The sequence below is a fragment of the Sminthopsis crassicaudata genome, chromosome 1 (assembly GCF_048593235.1).
Source record: "Sminthopsis crassicaudata isolate SCR6 chromosome 1, ASM4859323v1, whole genome shotgun sequence".
NCBI lineage: Eukaryota > Metazoa > Chordata > Mammalia > Dasyuromorphia > Dasyuridae > Sminthopsis > Sminthopsis crassicaudata.
The window spans coordinates 497,470,201-497,486,475 of record NC_133617.1 but is presented as its reverse complement, the minus strand read 5'-3'; the positions used below and the strand labels follow the sequence as shown (position 1 = coordinate 497,486,475).

Here is a 16,275-nt window from a genome sequence, read left to right as displayed (position 1 = left end):
GTTAAGAAAAAAAAATACTAGAAAGCATAGGAATAAATATATCTTTCTTTAATTTGATAAATATTATCTATCTATAATCAAAAGACAGTAATAGCATAATGGGGATAAACTAAAAGCCTTTCTAATAAGATCAGGGGTAAAGCAAAGCTAAGATGTCTGTTTACTATTACCACAATATAGTGTGAGAAATGAGTTCTGTAGCAATAAGAAAAAGTAATTGAGGTAATAAGGATAGGAAAATTGGAAATACTCAAAAGGTATCTTTTGATACCTCATACTTCAAAGATGCAAAAAAAGAGATCACAAGAACTGATGGTAGATAAATAGTTCTTGGAATCACTTGCAAAAAAAGGATATTTAAATTCGTGGGTGCTGATGATATTTCTAAGCAAGATAGTATTAGAAGAAGAAGAAAAGACACCCCAAGACAGGGCCTATAAGATTACTTATGATTACCTGGATAAACATACAGCAACATAGACTTGATATCATACTGAGGGAAATCAGAAAGCATCAGTATCATGAAAATCAAGAGTCAAGAGACTGAAAAATTTTTCCCTGTGTTCCCTGTGTTCCCTTGCTTGTGTTTTGCTGAGAATACAGAGTAGCAGAGACAGGGTTACATATGTTGTCTGAAGTACCTGATACTGAGCTAGGGAAAACTCTTTGGAGAAAGGATAGATTAGCAATGTCAAAAGCTGCAGAGAAGTTGAGAAAATTGAAATTTTGACAAGAGATCATTAGTGACTTTGGAGAGAACAGTTTCAGTTTATATATATAGATATAGATATAGATATAGATATAGATATAGATATAGATATAGATATAGATATAGATATAGATATAGATATCTATATATAAAGAAAATCATATAAGACTAAATGCTTTGTCCAAGATAGCAAGCATCAGAATCAGCCTGAACCCAATTCTTCTGAACTCTTTAGAAGGTTTTCCACTACTCCACAATGATACATATCTAGAAAACTTTGCCAGCATATGATTTAAATATAGTGTGATTTATTTAAAATTGTAGTTATATTAATATTCTGGGAATAATCCACAGGTATTAACTTTTAAACTAAGTTCAAAGTTTATATTTATTTTGTTGTTCAATAGCTATATAATCATCCTATATAAAATAAATTTAATCAAAAATAGTTAATTTCAGAATCAATATCTATCTGCTTTATGATGGAATATCATTGGTACCAAAATACAGTGATTCATTTTCAAATGTAATAATAGTGCTTTTTAATATAAAACTCAAAATAGTGAGGAAAAAGTCTATTTGTAATACCCAAGAACCTGGTAATAAATTACAAAAATTTATTTTATCCATAAATGATTCAAAAAGTAATTCCTTCAGTATGAATTCCTTCCCCCCAAAATAATTGTGACAAAGACCCGATTTTGTAATAAAGAAGTCAAACAAATTGAATTTTTAAATAGGCCATCCTAAACTCTATATTCAGCCATTACTTAGGGATAAAAACCAAATTGTTTTCTCAATGTTATATATGGTAGAGAGACAAATTGTATTTCATTTGCTTTTGAATAAAAAACAGTTCTTTGCAACAACAAGACTTTAGTAATTTTTTCAACTTGGATTTTAATCATTATTTATTTAGAATTCATTCCAGAAAAACTTGTGAGAATAGCTAAACTGTTAAGAATTAAATTGTACTTTTATGGTTATTCTACTGAAAAATGAAAACTAGACTTTGTTTTCAGCTAAGCCTCACTCCTTCCAATCTATTTAAACGAGGTTTTAAGTGTTTTCTGAAGATAATAGCAGCAAAAATCCATCCCACATTCAAGTTTGGCTATTCTGAACACAAAACATAAGTGCTCAAATGAAATGCACACACAGACTAGGAAAAATACTGCTATTTGGAAAACTCAGTCTTTCATATAAAGCATTTTGCTCCACTAAGCAAAGATAATAATTTTCTTTATGGGGAAAAAAAGCACAAACTGACTTTGCAAACCACAACTGATTACAGTAACAATATGGTTTATTCCATTTCACTCAAAAAGATTCTCATAATTATTTCTATATAGAATTTTGTTTTATTTAAAAACCTGCTGCATAACAAATAAGTCCTCTCTATTTGCAAAGTAGGTCTGGTTCTTAATGAGAAATTTTAACAGTCATACTGAATAACAATGTGACAATGAGATATAAAAATAAACCACATTAACTTAAAAGCTTGGGTTTAATGAAACAGCTATATATGAAAATATATGCATAATACAACATATGTGTGTCTGTCTATTTGAGAAAGCATCTCTGCATTTCTCCCAATCGCGCTGAAAAAACATGCTGACTGCTAAAGAGTTAAAGTACATGTTTCCTCTTTCTTAATGTGACAATTAATGCTAATTTTCCTAAATCTGCTTTTTTGTTCTTCTAACCAGTGCAAGATGTATGGCAAAAAAAAAAAAAAAAAAAAAGGAAGGGGGGGTTAAAACACTGATTATTACAGCCTTACCAGTCTATCCTGGAAGCTAGCATGGACATTTTCATTGATAAAAAGGGAGAATGGAAAGAAAGCAAACCAACCTTCACTTCAAACGTCACACCAGGTCCCAGGATCTTTTCATTTGAATGCAGCCACCCTCCAGAAGGCTTATTGACAAAAATGCTATTTGAATTGCAGACTTCTCCTCCTAGGTGCATCTCCTCTGACTGAATTTTTTTCCCTGTGTTCATCTTGCTTGTGTTCTGCTGAGAACACAGAGTGGCAGAGACAAGGTTACATGTGTTGTCTGAAGCGCCTGATGCTGAGCTAGGAACACTCAAGCTGCCTGGCAACTTGGAAACAGCAAGGTCCTTCACTGCAGAAGGCAGGTTTTTGATGCCCAAAAGGTTGCTGGAGCTGGAGAATTTCAAGTGAGATACTTTATGTTTGAGAGTACAAAGCGTGGTGGATCCATCCTCCTGGTCTTTAGGGAGAACCTGGGTTGAGACCACATATGAGGATGATATTGCTGAAGTTGTGGCAATTGTTGAGACCTTGCAGGTATTCGTGGACAAATTGTGGATAAGTTCATCAACTGATGTCACCGAATCATTCCTGAAGCGGTTATACTTGGTATGTTGACGCATGCCCTTCTATCTGGTTTCCTGTATATGTTTTGGCAGAGCTGATGCCAACTTAGAAAGCACCTGTTCTCTCATAGCAGACAATAGTAATTGAGTGAGGACAGTAAAATAGGGATGCTCCCCCCACAATGTCTTTAAAGGAAGGACGAAAAGAAGAAAAAAATTGTTCCACACTCCTTCATCAAAAATAAAACAAAAGCCATGAAAGAAAACTCTCTGTGGTTCCTTAGACTAGGAAAAGTAATAGTTTTCTGATAGAGATTCCAATCCTGCTTAGCTGCCAAGTCTCTCACAGTAAAAGCATGACTCACACAAATGAGGAGACCCTCTTCAACAAAGGCTCAGTGAACACAGCAAATCACTTACAACTTCCTGTAGCCAAAAAAAAAAAGCACATCCACCCACTTACAGCATACCAGAACCAATCAATTCTCAAAATTCTCCAATTTCCTTTTTTCTATTTTTTTCAAGATATTTCCTCCAATTTTTTTTTTTATTTCTCACCTTCCTTGAACCCTCACTCTTTCAATAGCAGAAGTAAATCCAGTATCTCAGTGAAACATGTCCACCCAGAGATCATATCATATTAGAACAATTTAATTTATTAAATTAACTTCCTAAAATCTGTAATTCTACCTTGAAGGTTAAAACTATCCCACGCAACTCATTTTTACGAGCCTCAGAAGCATAAAATAGCATATTTAAGAATATGGAAGTACTTTTAAGATAAATACCTTCCTCCAGCCCTGATGATTTAGAATCACAATTTTAAAATAGAAGGAAAATACTCTCCTATGTAAAAATAAAATAGTAATTTCCTTCTCCCCTCCACACCACACCCCAAAACAGCAGAGCAGCCATAACAAGTGTCTTGTGGCAATGCAGTTTCTTAAGAAAATGTCTGCATCTGACTTTTGCATAGCACTTATCTTTCTTAATTAGCTACAGTATTACCTTTTTCTTTATCCAATAAATCGAATTATATATGTGTGTGTGTTTGTTTATATATATATATATACATATACATATATATATATCTCAAAAGAAAAATATTTCTTAAATATGGCAATAAGCTTTAGAAATAACATGCCTTTTCTCCACAAATATCCATCCCAAAGAAAGAACTTTATATGGAGCTCAATGCCACTTAAATATTTTTGTTATTTAAACCATAAAAATCACTAGGAAACAGAATTTTTAAAAATCAGACTCCTTTCAGTTATGTCTTGATATCCTGCAGTCAGTAAGGAAGAAAAATTCACTTGCTTTCATTCTGTATATAATCCACAGGAAAATCCTTTCTCTTGAAAAGTCAGATGTCAGGCTTGAGATAAAAATTTGCATTCCTTCTTCCATCTGATAAAAACAAATAGGAAATTCCCTCTAATGGAAAAGTCCAGAGCAGGTTCAAAAATTCCCCACTTATTTCTGATGTGGAATTAAATTTAGTAATCTTGAGCATGCAGAACACAGGCAAATAAAAATAAAAATAGTCCTTAAAATGAACAGTTTCCTTTCAAAATAAGTGAGACTCACCACAGCATATTATTAAGTCATTTTGAGGATCTCCTCAATAACTGAGCAAAAAGCTGCAGTAGATAAGCCATTTAAACAGTTTTAAATAATTGTATTTAATTGGTATAACTTATAGCACAGTAAAGGAAGCCAAGTCTGATTCCAGGATAGATGAATTAAAAAAATGTTCTATTCAACCTAAAAGCAAGTTTCTATTGAGCTGCAGAATCACCTTTCATCATCATGTCGCAAACCTCCTACAGCATAGGCACAGAATTCATTTTTTCCTTCCCCTTGCTATCATAGCAACAGCAAATAGACACGATAGATTGTTTCTACTGTTATCCAAAGGGAAAACAAAATTCCCTATCACTCTCAAACAGTTCTCTTCATTAGAAGCAGATAAAAACAACAAAATGTGAATGAAATTCTGTTTCTATGAATGAAAGGGCTAGCTAGCAAGCCAATATTTCTGTGAATGAAGCAGGGTCTTGCAGCCTCTGCCAGGCAATCCCTTGGGAACTAACCACCTCAGCCAATAAGAAGCAGCTTGGATGACTCATTCAACAAAGACTTGATAAATAGTGGAAGATTCCATTTCAATCAAAGGCAGAGTCTGCTCTCCAACAGCAACAAAAACAAAACAAAAAAAAAACAGCCTAAATTTAAAGGATCCACAGATTAATTTGCAGGAATGTTTTGGGGAATGATTTCAAAGGCAAATTTAAAACCATTTATGAAATGAATATGAAGAAAATCATTTTACCCAAGGTGTGCTCTGCCCTTACACTTTCATTCAGCTGATTCATTTACATCAAGGAGACAAACATAACTATTCATTAGGTTAGGTTATATTATAGATGTGCATATACAGATCCAAAAATGTAACTTATATGATTCTCTGTAAATTTTGTTTAAATGAGCAAAATATAGCTGGGTTCAGATTTATTGACTATAAAAATATACAATAAGGGCAGTGATATAGTTAATTCTTGACCAAACAGGTGATATATTTTTCAAATTAGGAAAGCCTAAAGTAAAGAAATTGTGGATTATTTCTATAAACTGCTATTTGTTTAGTATAATTTTTACTTGAGGAAGAAAATATAGTTGAAAGAAATAGGATTCCTATATTCTGAAAATACAATTATAAAAATTCTTTTTCCTAGAGGTCTCTAAAATAACAACCACAACAATGAAGAATATAGCAAAAAGCCATAAGATAGGTAGAAAAGGCTTTTAAATAATCCAAATTAATATAACAAAGATAAGACATTAAAACTCATGCATTATATTCAAAGGAAACCTGTCTTCCCTCTCCACACTCTTAATTAGAGAAATAATATGCTACAGTTAAAGACCATGTGCTGGAGTCCGGTTACTAGGCTTAAATTCTGGGCTTATTGTTCACTGTCTATGTAACAGGGAGAGTGTTGATTAACCTCTTTAAGCCTCAGTTTCTTTATATGTAAAATATGGGGATTGGAATAGATACTCTCAAAAAACTCTTCAAGTCCTGATCAGGATTCCTTCAATTGTTTTGTTTTGTTTTGTTTTGGGGGGGGCTATATTTTAGTATTATTTCAACATAATTGGCTTCCTATGTGATCCTACATATTTGATTAAAAAACAAGTTTTTAAAAATTATGGGAATTTCTTTTGCATGATCATACATAACTATAACAAGTTTTATTTGTTTGCATTCTCAGTGGGTAAAGGAATGGAAGGAAAAAGGAGAGAATTAAGAAATATAAATAAAACAAAATTGAATTTTGTAATCCTCTGCATTTCATTTTATACATTTAAAATACTTATTCTGAAAAGAGGTCCATAGGCTTTATCAAAATGACAAAGATATCCAAAACACATGCAAAAAAAGTTGAGAATGCCTTCTCTGCATGCAATATCTGTCATATCTTTGGATAAGAGAAGAATTTGTGATTATGCAAAAAATAGAGAGAGCATTACAAAATGTAAAATCGATAAAAAACTAAATTAAATTTTAAAAGTTTTGCACAAACAAAACCAATGCAGCCAAAATTAAAAGGAAAGCGCAAAACTGGGAAGGAATTTTTACATCAAGTTTCTCTAATAAAGGCCTCATTTCTTAAAGATATAGAGAAGTCAAATTTATAAGAATATGAATCATTCCACAATTGATATTTGGCCAAAGGATATGAACAGGCTGGCTTCAGATGTAGAAATCAAAACTACCTAGAGATATAAGAACTCCTGCTCTAGAATAATAATTCTATTCTCATTTGAGACATGCTTTCAACCCATATTGTTATCTAAATGCCTAGTATATCTAAAGAGAAGGTAAAGAAAAGAGAAACTTATTCTGCCTTGGACAAAAGCCTACTACACTGTATCACTGTTCAGCCTGAAAAATAAGGAACAAATGATTTACAATAGGTACTAGCATGGGAGTGGAGCCACATCAGACTAAAAGGAAATTGGTATCAGGATGGAGCCAGTGCTGTTCCCTCACCCCTAAACCCCTCCAACTCTATCAGATGTCTCTTGAGGCAGAAACAGGCTAATGAAAGGTGAATTCCCCAAAATGAGAAAAAGATAATTCAGCTTTGATGTTCATCTTTTAATGATCTACCATTAAAAGAAAGGAATCATAAAACAAGGGGGAAAGAACAGAATAATCAAATATTTTAGGAGGAAAAAATCTCAGTTAAAACTTTAGAACATAATCAAATCATCCAATAGGCATAATACTAATAACAGAAAGGAAGATGGTATTTCTAATACCTCAATTCTCAAATATATAAATGAGCCAAATTTATAAAAATAAGAGCCATTCCCCAGTTGCTAAAAAGTCAAAGGATATAAACAGTTTTTAGAAAAAGAAATCAAAACTATTAAGTCACAAGAAAAAATGACCTAAATCACTACTGATGAGGGCAATGCAAATCAAAACATCTGAGATAAGATGAGAGAAAAAGAAAAGAAAAAAAAAAAAAAAAGCAGATGCTAGAGGGGATTGGAAAAATTGATACACCTCTCCCTTTTCTGTTTAGGCTCTAAGGCACCAAGAATCAGGCTTGTGGTTTTGGCCTTTTTTTTTTTTTTTTTTCCATTTCTAGGAACAAATGGTAGAATCCACGGACATGGGAGCTTAAGCCATAGTGATCTTAGAGGCAAAATTCAGTCTATCAGTCAGTCAATAAACATTTATTAAGTTCCTAATATGTGCCACCCACTGCACTAAGTGGTAGGGATATGAAAAGAGGCAAAAGACAGGGGCTCACATTACCAAGTCAGATATTGCTGCCAGTGTAGCAAAGAAATCTTGAGACGTCAAGGTATCCAGACTCAAGCCCAGGGGTGAGATATTAAACTTGGAACTCAGTGGAACTACTTCATATGGGATCTGAGCTGTGAACCTAATTCCTCTCCCCTCTCCAGAGACTGTAGTAGTCTGACTTCAATATCCTTTATATATTGGGTGGGAGGAGAACTTTTGTATATTGGTTTTTGTACTTTTAAAGTAAATATCCCTCAGTAAAAAAATAATCTGATTAACTTTTTAAATGGAAATGGATTCTATATACTCCTAAAATTGTGGGAACACTATTGATTGGGGTTTAAGTGTCCCAGAGACCTCTGGGGGAGGTGTAAAATGTAATATACCAGGTCTTCAGGTAGTTGGGACAAGGGCTTATAAATACTTGTTACATAAGAATCATGAAAGCAGAGTTTTGGGCCTATATAGTAGAAATAATAGGCAGAATAGGAATAAGTTGGATCTGTAGTAGCAAATATTGAGAAATAAAAGAAAATTGATTGGAAATTCCAGTACATAGAAGTGATAATCCAGAAGAAGAGATGCAAAGAGCAATGACATCCCCAATGTTACTCTCAATAAACTTTATGACTGTCTGTGGCTAATAATACCAATAGGATTTTAGAAGGCTCCAGCACAAGTCAAGCACATATAGTCTATATGACCATTTGGAATATGTCTCTAAATTTGTGCAATTTTTGAGGTATCACAATTCTATTTTGTTCATGGAGCATAGTACCTTCTTTGATATGAGCATATTGTGTTGGATGATCTGTCCCAGTCTCCCTTCAGTCACTATCAATTCCAAAGTTCTTCAAAGAAACTTTTAGAGTGCCCTTGTATTACTTCTTCTGACCTTCACATGAGCACTTGCCTTGTGTGAGGTCTCCATAAAATAGCTTTTTAGGCAAATGTACTTTTGGCTTTAAAATAACATAGCCACCCTATTGGATCTGTGCCATCTGCAATGGAGTTTGAATGCTTAACAAATTCAACTCAAAAAATGACCTCAGTGTCCAGCTGATTTTTTATCTTACCAGTTAATCTTTAGAATCTTCCTAAGACAATTATGAATAACTTCTCCAAGCAATCATATTTTGCCATTATCTTCCATAAACTTCATGTCTGAGAGTATCAAAGAGTTTGGCCAGAACAATGGATGTTGTGTACTGACCTCTGTTCTGCTCCTGGCATTTCTCATGTTGTCAGGTAGCAAATGCCATATTGACCATTAATTATCACTGGGCAACCTATTTCCTTTTCCTTTGCATCAAAGGTCAATAAGGTATCTTTGATCTCGTGGGGAATAACATACTCTTGCCCAAATGACCCAGAAGATTTCCATTAGCAACTTTTGTATGGATAGTGGATCCCCTTCCCTTGCAGACCTGTTAGGAGGTCTTTGCCAAATGAGAGAAGATAATGACATTCAAAACCTCTTCTTCAGTTGGAAAGACTGATCCACCTTGAGGTATTTGGTCAATGACTTCAGCATGATTGGTGATAGTCTGCTAAGAACACTATGGAAATATTCAGCGCAAATGTATCATAGATGTGGATAGATCCATAAATAGCCTTCAGGGGATCACAAAAGCATTTTGAATTATCAGTGTAAAACTGAATGTCATCTGCCTTCTTATTGAGCCAAGAATCCTGCATTTCTCTAAGCTTTTTTTTGCACTTTACTTTTGATGGAGTTAAAAGCCTTTTTAGAGATGGATGAACTCTCAGCTACTACGTTGTAGAGTTCTCATTTTTCATTTAGTAGCTTCTGAATTTCCCAATCATTTTCATCAATCCAATCTTGCTTAAATGTACTGACTGGGCTACTAGTTTCTTCAGACATAAAATTCTGCTTGTTATCTCAGTTTTTTGGATGCCTAGCAATCTGTTAATGAATGCCATTTGCTAAGGGCTGTATCCCCACAATCCTCTTTTAAACCTCTCTATCTATCTGCCTTCCCATTCTACTTCTCAGCTACACCAGATTTCCTTCTTTACTTGATTACCAGCTTACTACTGTAGTTTCTGAGCCCTAATGCCCTCTTCTTAAATGTCTGCCTCTGAAACCTATTCTACTCAACTATCCTGGTTCTCAAGTCTGGTAACCTCACTCAGACCTATCCTAATATTGACAATTCTGGTTCAAAAATTTTGTCACAGTTAATTTGAGTTCTATTGAAAGAGACAACTTTTTAGGACACATCTTGCTTAAGTTTCTTAAATTTCTATGATGTGTCAATTGCATAGACAAAGCCATAGAGAAGATCTTATAACAATATAAATGTTCTTCCCAAAAGGCCTGATAGCTTAAATGTCCTTTCTAAAATAAAAAAGAATAATAATTTAGAATAAATTTAAAAGATTAAAAAGTGTACTCTGAAAGTTCAAGGTAGCAAATAAGTAATGTATTAAAAATTTTAGGGATATACTTTATTGATAATAAGTCTGCTACTGGTGCTATTAACATTTCTGGTATAGCTATGCCTTGGTCATAGAGGAATGATATCATTTTTAAAAAAATACCTTTCTGACCATAAAAAAATATGAAGCCTACAGATTTGAGATCACTATTTGTGTGCTCTAAACTAATTAATCCATACATATTATCTTCAATATAGGGAACATGCAAATCTCTATACAATTTGATTCTGACAAAATAACTCCCAGAGCCTCCTTCCATTCTGAATTGTCTCCCTGGCAACAAGCTCCCTACTCAACTTATTACCTTAAATTGTAGACCACAGTCCAGTGCACTCACCAACACAGCCAGACAGTCTCCTCCCATTTCCCAACGATAAAGTGAAGTTCACAGAAATATTAAAACAAATACACCCATGAATTGCCAAATGTATAGACTCTTAAGTGCTTACTTGGCTCAGCATAGAAAGGGTGTGAATTCATAGGAAGAAACACCTATGTTGGGACTGGTGTGGACATTCTGTAAATTCTGATTCCCCAACCACCTGGTGAAAAAATAAAAATAAAAAAACACTTTTTGACTTCCTCTAGAGACATTCAAAAGAGGCTTGCCAATTCTAGGCACTTTCTCTTCACTTAATTCAGTGGCTCCTTATATCATGGTATCAGGTGAAACACCAGGCTATAAAAAGAAAAACCAAAGGGATTTCTCTCCTCTGAAGTCATGTGGTCCAGAGAAACTGGCCTTAGTCCTCACTTTTGATTATATTATTTTCCATTCTAGGTGAAGGGTGTGAAGCTTCTAAGACCTTATTAGTTTTGAAAGATCTGGAGCACAATTTCACATCCAGGTGTTCTACAGTCCAGAATCCAGAGCCAGTGTCCTAAGGAGAAAGGAATGATCTTCAAGAGTGACCTCCAGGACCCTAGCCCAATTATAATTTAGACAAAGATTCACAGAGATTATGGGCTTGAGTTTGGTGGGATCAATGCTATATAGGACTTGAACTATGTTGAGTTCAGTTTCCCCAGAAACTGAGGTGATGAAAGAGAGAATATGAAGTTAGCTCTTGCTATATATGTGAAGTAAATATCCCTTTGTAAAAGCTAATTAATGTTAAATAGTTCAATGTAACTGGGGGCTCATTCCTGGCCTCTTAGACTGATCTGAGAGCTTTAGAGAAGAAACAACTCCAAACCTCATTTCCACTACTTAGGACCCTAAACAAGATCTGCATCCTGCCTGGTTCTGGGTGAATAAGTATACATATTACACATGATTAGTGAAAAATACCCTTTCCTGAACCTTAAGAGAACTAAAGCAGACCACTAAATGAGTGGAAAATGTATTGTTTGTCATGACTTCTGGTTCAAAATAGTTTGGGAGATAACTGGAATCACTATCCCATTCTAGAGGAAAAGTAGCTACCAGCAGAGAAATAACGTCTGTGGCTGGCTGGACAACACAAAGAAACTGTGACAGATGATGAGTGGAAAGCAAATGAGCTATCAGAGATGGTTAAAAAAAATGGTGATGATACTACGAATATCGAGCAGTTTACTTATCAGCAAATTGTTCTAGTACAATATGTAAGCATTATTTCTTCCTTCTGACCACAAAGGAAGGTTTATCTCTGATGCTTGCTTCCTCTTGGTACTGACTAAGCCATGGACATTTAGAATTTGTTTCCATATCTAAAATTTACTTTAATGTCTGTAATATTATAGAACTTTGTTTATGTGGTAATAGAAAGTGAAGCCCAGGAAGGGATGGAGAGACAGACATTCAGAGATAAAAAGATGAGTTTTAGTGGAGAGTGAGACAGAAAAAGAAACAAAAAGAGACAAGGAGAAACAGAGAACTTTCACCAAGGTTTTTTTTTTCTCTGTACATTGAAAAGTTAGAAGCCAACTAACTGGCTAAGGCAATTAGGCACATCCTTTAACTCTTCCTTGATCTGGTTTAACAGGAAACCACTCCTCTGAGGGAGGACTCAAGGAAGATGCTAGAGGGAAAACCATATGCTAAGTATTGTTCAATCTACAGAAAGGTTGTGGGGGGAAGGACTACTTACCAATCCACTAGCAAGTACATTACATTTGTAATCTTAGTTTCCATTAATATGGGATTCTTTCTTAATTGGTGGGAATCAATATCCCATATCTGGATGGGATATCAAGATGCATATCTGCATGGGGGATAAGATGAAGTTGATGAGAGAAGGGAGAGGAGAGCTCCAGTCTTGTGACTTGCTTCAAATATCTTGATTCGTTTTGGTTTCTGCAGTCACTCCAAGTGCTTCTGGCTTCTACCTTACAGAGAGAAGATGGAAGATGCCTATCCTACTTCAAAGTGCTGAAGGGGAATAAAACTCTGAGAAGTGAACATGAGTCACCATCATGTCCTTATCCCCAATTTTCTATACTAGAAACTTCAGGGAACTTCCCCTTGAGTTAAATCTGAGATTCTATTTCTTAGATAAACTAAGTTGCCTCACTATCAATAGGAGAGCTTCTTCATCATGTATTGTGTGGTATATATTCTTTTATATATACTTTCACTGATTCCTATTTTGATACCAATTTAGATAAATGTGTCTCTTTGTTACGTATTTGTAAATTACAAGTTACAAACTTATTTGTTTTGGAATGGGTAAATCAAGCCTTGAATAAAGAACTTGCTTTCCCCAATAATGAACAGTGATCAGAAGTTTAGCAAAACCTGAAAATTGTATAAACATGTATAATAAAGCTATATATGTAATATAAGTTATAAGCATGTATAGTATATATATATATACTATACATGCTTATAACTTATATAAAATCATCTAGACTAATAACATTTAAGAGAATGTATAGACATAATTTCTGGTACACCCTTTCTCAGAGGAGAGCAAAGTTTCTTATTTCCAACTTCTAATTCCCCTCCTGGAAAGAAAAACATCTCCCTTGGATAACCACTATAGCACAGAAATATCTTAAGTAGCCTCCAATTCAAGTGGCCAAATAACCAACCAAATGCTATTGAGTTTCTGACCTGATCAAACCAGAGCAAAATTGGATTATATATATATATATATATATAATCCAATTTTGCTCTGGTTTGATCTACATATGTGTGTGTATGCAAGAGAATCATGGCATCAAAAAATTATAAATTTAGACCTTAAATTATTCAAGTAACAAAATATTCTTGATAAAAACTATTATGAAAATAAACTGTCATATGATATTATACACAAATTCCTTCTGAAAGGATTAAAGTAATTGATAGAAGGCAGGAACTATTTTGATTTTGTCTTTGCATCCCTAGTTCTTATCACAGTGCCACATACTAGGCATTTAATACTGGAAACAAGTACTAGGTCTATGCATCAAAAGAAATACTTAGTCACTGTGTTCCTCTTTCAAAACCTACATTCATATGCTACCAAATGTTTTTAATTGATTGCATAAAAGCACAACGGTAGGCAAATATACATACACACACACAGAACAGTTAGTCCTATAAAAACCATGTTACAAATGGGCAATTAGTCAAATGTTGCTAACATAGGATTTCATGACTTTATGGTAAGGTTTGATTATGTTATATTATTGAATTATGGCAAAATGATATTGTTCTAAGTAATTTTATGCAGAAGATACTTATACATATTTTAAAGCCTATATAGAGAGTTCTCATCATTTCAGTGGTAAAATAGAGAGTCAGACTTGAGTGATGTACTACTGCAATATATTTTTTTAAGGAAAGGGAAAAAAAGCCAGAGTTTTTTTTTTTCTTAAACACAATGACAGCCAATTATTTCAGTAAAAAATTTCTGCAAACTCTCCTCCTCCTTTCTTTATCTCTCTTAGTAAGTCACAGTGTGTTTCCATGGCAATACTGTTGCTAAGGGTGGACCCTGAAAGCACATCAATAAGTTATCTGTAGCTCCTTGAAGTTGCTACTATCAAAGGCCCTGTTCACTGAAACACTGTAATTAAAGTTAAATTGATTTCATTCTTCTTTCTATACAGTCATATCATATTGACTTGGAATAATCAATAATCAATGATACTCTTTCCTCCCCCCCACCCAAAGAATTTTGGAGCATCCTATGAGAATTGTAAATAGCATTTGTATCATTTTTAGATTTTGCTGCTGTTCAGCTATAATTTTTAATGTGAGAATTTTATGAATGACTATAATTTCAAATGTAAATAAAATGCCATGAGACTGGTTTTTTCCAACTGTTTATAAATGAAAAATATAAGCCTAAAAGCTTACAAGTTGTTAGGGAAAAAGCATAAAGTAGTAAACCATCTTTCTTTTTATTCTTAAAGTATTTAAACAACAAATGTTTAGGAAGTTTAAATGATGGAAATTTAAATACTTGTGAAATTTTCACCATTAATGTCTCTAAAATTATATTTTGATGAACATATGCTCATTAGAAATCCAGGTAAATTCAGAATCTCCTCACAAAACAACTTTTACTGGAAAATTTTTTTAGAATTGATTTTAATATTGCAAATAACTTCAAGAACACATTAAGGTTTCAAGATTCTCTTTCTATTTATTTGATCTCCAAAAGGGTAAAAAATAATGCCTATCTATCTAATTCCCTTTGTGCCTATCTCTGAATGCAAATAGATATTTGGTAAATGCATTTTGTTCATAGTAATTGATAGTTGTTCTTTGCTTAAAAGGACTCACTTGTCAAATAGTTAAACAGACATATAAAATTAATATGAATTACATCACTAGCTATATTCTTCAAGGCCCCTGACTACATGAGAGGCTAAATGAAGCAGAAAGGTGAGAAGACAGCATTGTTTTGTCCTTAAGAGCATTGGACTTAGGGCCAAAAGAACTAATTTTAAGTGCCAGTTCTGTTGTTTACTAACAATGTAACTATGGACAGCTCACTTAATTTCTCTGAATCTCACTATAAAATGAGTTTAGGTCATTAGATGAACTTTAGAGTTTCTTTTAGCTCCTAAATTTAGTAAGTTTGTGATTCTAAGTTGAATGTAAAGAATATTCTCATCAATTAAGTGCCCTGAATCCTTGCAAGAGATCTGTAAAATCCAACAGTATTAAGGTAATGATCATAGGAAGGAAGGATTTGGATGTAAAAGTAAATGACAGGGGAAACCAAAATTCAAAGTAGATTTACACTGACCAATAATTTGTCAAATACCATGCTATTGCCCACATTGTAAGTCAATCCTATTATTGCAAATTGAAGCAAGAATTTCCAGGGGAGTTATTTCTCAACATGGCCCCAGGAGATTTGCCCTACAAAAGTCTTCAGTAATTTCAGAACAGATATGAGAAATAGGATCTATAATTAATTTAGCATCGTGGGATTTCCTGCAAAAAGAAGTATGATACTTTTCTCTTCTTTGTTCTACTCTTGCAACCCCAATAGGCCACTTTGAGATTAATATTTAGGTAGGAAGGAAGGAAAAGAGAGAAGTTAACTATGCAAATACTTTCCTGTTCATAGCATTTGTTTCAATATCATATTTGTAGTAACTGTCCACTTTGCCTATAATTTCTTTTTACTATGCCTGTTTTCATCCAGAAACACTATCTAAAGATAAAGATTCTATTTATTTATAATATATTCACAAACAAAAGAAAACGGAAGGCAAATCGTAATAAATAAGGCAGGAGTGTGATTATACAGAATCAGTCTCACCTAATGCCAGGTGATGCAAGTTTTCACAAGAATGACCTTCTTTAGTTTGATGGATCTCTGCTTTCTTCCTCTCCCTCTAATTTCAATTTAAAGTCCTCTTGACCAGCTTCAAAAGTTATAAACAAATATAATTTTATCTGCCCTTTTTATACTCTAGCCCTGGCGAAGAGAGACAGCATGGGAGTAGTGGCTCATGTGCTGACTCTGAAGTCAGAAACATCTGGATTTGAATCTTCTCTGAG

The 16,275-nt window shown here is 33.8% G+C and overlaps 1 protein-coding gene across 3 annotated transcripts in view; it reads right to left on the bottom strand.

Moving 5' to 3' along the window:
- SHC3 (SHC adaptor protein 3) overlaps positions 1–10,791 on the bottom strand; it is a 147,140-nt gene extending 136,349 nt beyond the window's left edge. The window contains exon 1 of one of the 3 annotated variants that reach the window (XM_074281481.1): positions 10,681–10,791. In XM_074281481.1, the coding sequence (XP_074137582.1) occupies positions 10,681–10,707 (27 nt within the window). In that variant the 5' untranslated portion in view covers positions 10,708–10,791. Of the gene's footprint in view, positions 1–2,563; positions 5,089–10,680 lie in introns of those variants that run through there. The other 2 variants (XM_074281479.1, XM_074281480.1) reach the window with 2 other exon arrangements.
- Between the last annotated feature and the right edge of the window lie 5,484 nt (positions 10,792–16,275).